General features: G+C 41.0%; 1 protein-coding gene across 1 annotated transcript in view; it reads right to left on the bottom strand.

Annotated features, from left to right (window-relative positions):
- Positions 1 to 2110: 2110 nt before the first annotated feature.
- The window catches only part of LOC109929757 (intermembrane lipid transfer protein VPS13B), a 310493-nt gene continuing 308454 nt past the window's right edge, over positions 2111 to 4149 (bottom strand). Inside the window, exon 6 of the mRNA XM_048596229.1 lies at positions 2111 to 2355. Within this exon, the coding sequence (XP_048452186.1) occupies positions 2111 to 2355 (245 nt within the window). The remainder of the gene's footprint in view (positions 2356 to 4149) is intronic.

The raw sequence follows: 4149 nt of genomic DNA, 5'->3' as shown, positions 1-4149 counted from the left end.
CAGACCTGCTGAGCTTTTCCAGCAACTTTGTTTTTGTTCCTGATTTATAGCATCCGCAGTTCTTTCGGTTTTCATTCAGAAGAGATGTTAGAAAGCACTTCCACACATGAAGGATGACAGAGGTTTGGAACTCTCTTCCACAAACAGCAGTTGATGCCAGTTGTTAGTTTTCAATTTTTGTTAAGCAAAGGAATTCAGGGATATGGGCCAAAGTTAAATATATAGGGTTACACCACAGATCAGCCATGATCTCATTGAATGGCAGAACAGACATGAGGGGGTTAAATGGCCTACTCCTGTTCTTACGTCCCTGTATGTTTATCACTGAAAGGGTCCATTGGAAAATAACTGATCTAACATTCTGCAGTGAGTTTAATATGTAATTACTACACCAATGCAGCAAATTTTTTTGAAATTCAACAGGAGATTAACAGTAAGATTTCATTTTTAAGAGGCTGCTGGTAGAAAGACGCAAGTTATCCTGTCATTTTCAACTCGTAGCATATCTCTTCTTTGCCAAAATTGCTAAGTTATTTACACACTGATAACAATGTTAGAATAAATGTCGTTATTCTTTTGCCAGCAAATTCTGGCCCAATGTGTTCAATTACATTCCATTCAACACCTTCCTCTTCCAGACACTAAATCTAAAAGAAGCATGGCTACCAAACCTGATTATCGATAACCTTAATGATTCCAACAGGCATCCCATCAGTTGCAGTTGAAGCAATCTGATGAGATACACCAAGCACAGTTGGAAAGCAAACTTTTAAAACACACTAACCTACAACAAGTCTCCATTTTTTGAGAAATTAAGCCAACAATTTAATGTTTAAACAGTGCAAACTTCTTTGAATGTGTCAGTCTGTTTCAAACTTTTAATGCCGCAGGTTTCAGGGACTAATGAAAATTCAAATGGAATGAAAGCTGAGAGACTTGGTAGAAGCAGGATGATAGTATATTCTAGCACACAAATTTCAATGACAAATCGAAAATTTACAGGTTAGCCAAGTCTTTAAACTTTGCCAATTGGTTGGAGAAGGGAACCCTGCAATTTTAGTTTTGATTCAAGCTTCTTTTTCCCATGACACAAACAAATCTTCAGCATCCATAGTACTGTTAGAAAGGGAGATCAGAATTTTGACTCAGTGACAGTGAAGGAACGGTGATGTAATTCCAAGTCCAGATGGTGTATGGCTTGGAGGGGAATTTCTTGGTGGCAACGATTAAAGGTTCGGAAGGTGCTATCCAAAGAACCTTGGGAATTACTGCAGTGCATCTTGAAGATGGTACACCCTACCACCACTGTACCTTTGTGGTAGAGGAAGTAAATGTTGAAGGTGGTGGATTTAGTTGTCAATCAAGTGGGCTGCTTTGTTCTGGATGGTATTGAGCTTCTTGAGTATCATTAGAGCTGCACTCATCCAGGTAAGTGGAGAGATGCACAAATAAACAAAAGTAATGTTTAAAAATGTTCAGAAATGATATGCTGCACTAATCAAGGAAAATAAAATTAAAACATTCGACAATTAAGTAGATTTTGTGGTCATATGAAAAACTCTACACTACCAGTCTCAGACTTTTGGGATCAAAATCAATGCAAAGTGACTTTTCTTGAGATAACAAAAATATGAAGAATTTCAGGTTTGGCAGAAGATTTCCACCACTGCATGGAATGCATTTGATTAATGAGAACTCAAGTCTATATTATTTAAATCTGAAATCTCTTTAATGTTACAGCCCACATCTATAAACATATTGTGTGAAGTTATGATAAACTCTTGAACAAGCAGCTCCAGTGGACACTTTCAAAGCTGCTGCACATTAATTCTGCTACATAATACTTTTAGAAACTACACATCTGTAACTGATTTTACTCCATCAGTTTTAAGATGCACTTTAGACTGCAGTTACTAAATTTTTTTTGGAAGAATCTAAATTACAAAAAAAACTTGAGAGCACATCAAAGCAGTAAACTAATCTTTCTCCATGATCTTGGTCACCAAACTCAAAAGAGAAAGCTAAGATGTTTAATGGAATAAGAATTCTCCTATAAAGTACAGGACAAATTAACTTAAAGAAAGTCATTTCTTATTTTCCCCACAATAAATCAATTAGCTGTACCAACACCAACCTGAGGGTTTGAGCATTTCATCTCCAGAGACTCCAGATCTACATGGAGACAGACAACAAACGAATGTCTGGTTTCAGGGCTGGAGCTCTGCAGCTTATGTGAGGTGATGGCCAGTGTCGAAGTACAGCCCAAGGGTTCCAAAAGATTACATGCCTTCAGCTGTCCAAGTAGAGTATACACACTAAACTGGCTGAGACTGATGGTCCAGGGGAAAGCATCACCTGAGAAGAGAAGAAAAGAACTTAATCTATTAAGTGACCACTTCAACAAATGTCCTCTAGTGTAAAGGTGAGTTGAGTGTGGTGATTTTCATCTGTATTAAGGTCAGAGGTGAGCACATTATTGCACAATGTTCAGCATCATTCGTGACTCCTCAGACACCGCATTCAATAGCATTACCATTTGCTGAATCCTTCACAATCAACATCCAGGAGGTATCATTAAGCAAGAAATTAGCAAAGCATCTACATAAATACAAGGACAAGTCAGAAGCTAGGAATTCTATGATGGATAATTTGCCTCCTGACTCTCTAAAACCAGTCCATCATCATCAAGTCAGGTCAGGAGTGTGATGAATATTCCCCACTTACCTAGATTAGTGCAGTTTGAACAACACTCAAGAAAGTCTACATCATGTAGGAACAAGCACTATGCTTGTCCGGTATCTGATCGAACACCCTCAACATTCACTCATTCCACCAACGACTCACAGCGGCAGCAATGCACACCAACTACAAGATGCACTGCAACAACTTACCAAGGCTCCTTAGGCAGCATCTTCCACATAGAACACAACTTCTACCATCTAGAAGGTCAACAGAACACTACCACTTGCAAGTTTCCCATTAAGCAATAATCATTCCTCCATAGAAATATATTACCATTCCATCATTGCCACTAGGTCAAAATCCTGGATTCCCTCCTTAATAGCACTGTGGATGTCCCTACACCATAAGGACTACAGCACTTCAAAAAGGCAGCTCGCCACCAAGTTCTCAAAGGTAAGGAGGGATGGAAATAAATATTTGCCCAGCCAGCGAAGCCTACGTCTCATAAATGAATTTTAAAAATTCAGTTGGATGTGGAAAAATATGAGGTCATGCACTTTGGTGCTAAGAATGTGGACAAGTAATACATAAAGCGAATAGAATACTTATATGGGTGCAGAAGCAAAGGGGCCTGGCTGTATACATGCGTTTATCATCGAAGTGGGAAGATTCTTCGACAATGTCTTCCAAACACGCAACGTCTACCACCTAAAAGTGAAAAGGCAATAGCTGCAGGAGATCACCACCACCTGCAAATTGCCCTGTAAGCCACACACCATCCTCACTTGTAACTACTTAATTGTTCCTTTGTTGCAAGGCAAATTCCTTCAATTCCATTCCCAACAGAACTCTGGATGTACCTACACCAAATGGACTGCAGAATATCAAGAATTTCAACACCATTCACAACTTGTTCATTACTGACACAGTGTCCAAATGCAGCAAAACCTAGACAGCATCTGGGCTGAGGCTGTTAAGTGGCTAGTGTGGTGTGAATCAAGAGTGAATACAATCATGGTCTCTTTGACATCCAATGGCAGAATCATCGCTGCACTCCACCCACACCATCGACAGTAGCTAAAAAAACAGGTTTCAGAAATCAGTGGCAAGTAATTCAGCTTCTAACTCTCCAAAATCCTGCTCACCATCTACAATGTACAATAGTAGTGTGATAGAATATTCTCTGCTGACCTGGATGGTTACAGCTTCAACAATGGTCAAGAAGCCTGGCACCATCCAGGACAAAGCAGCCTCATTGACTGACACCCCATCTAACAGTTTTACCATTCACCACCACCAGCCACGCACCGCCAAACCCCACCCACCCTTCCCCCCCGCCCCCACATCACCACCACCACCACCACCAGCCATGCACCGCCAAACCCCACCCCCCTTCCCCCCCCCACCACCACCAGCCATCCCCGCCCCCACCCCACCCCCCCCCCCCCCCCCACACCCCCCCCACCC

The sequence above is a fragment of the Rhincodon typus genome, chromosome 4 (genome assembly GCF_021869965.1).
Source record: "Rhincodon typus isolate 14 chromosome 4, sRhiTyp1.1, whole genome shotgun sequence".
In the NCBI taxonomy this organism is placed as follows: Eukaryota; Metazoa; Chordata; class Chondrichthyes; order Orectolobiformes; family Rhincodontidae; genus Rhincodon; species Rhincodon typus.
The sequence above is the reverse complement of the archived record's forward strand: the minus strand, read 5'-3'. Positions and strand labels throughout refer to the sequence as shown.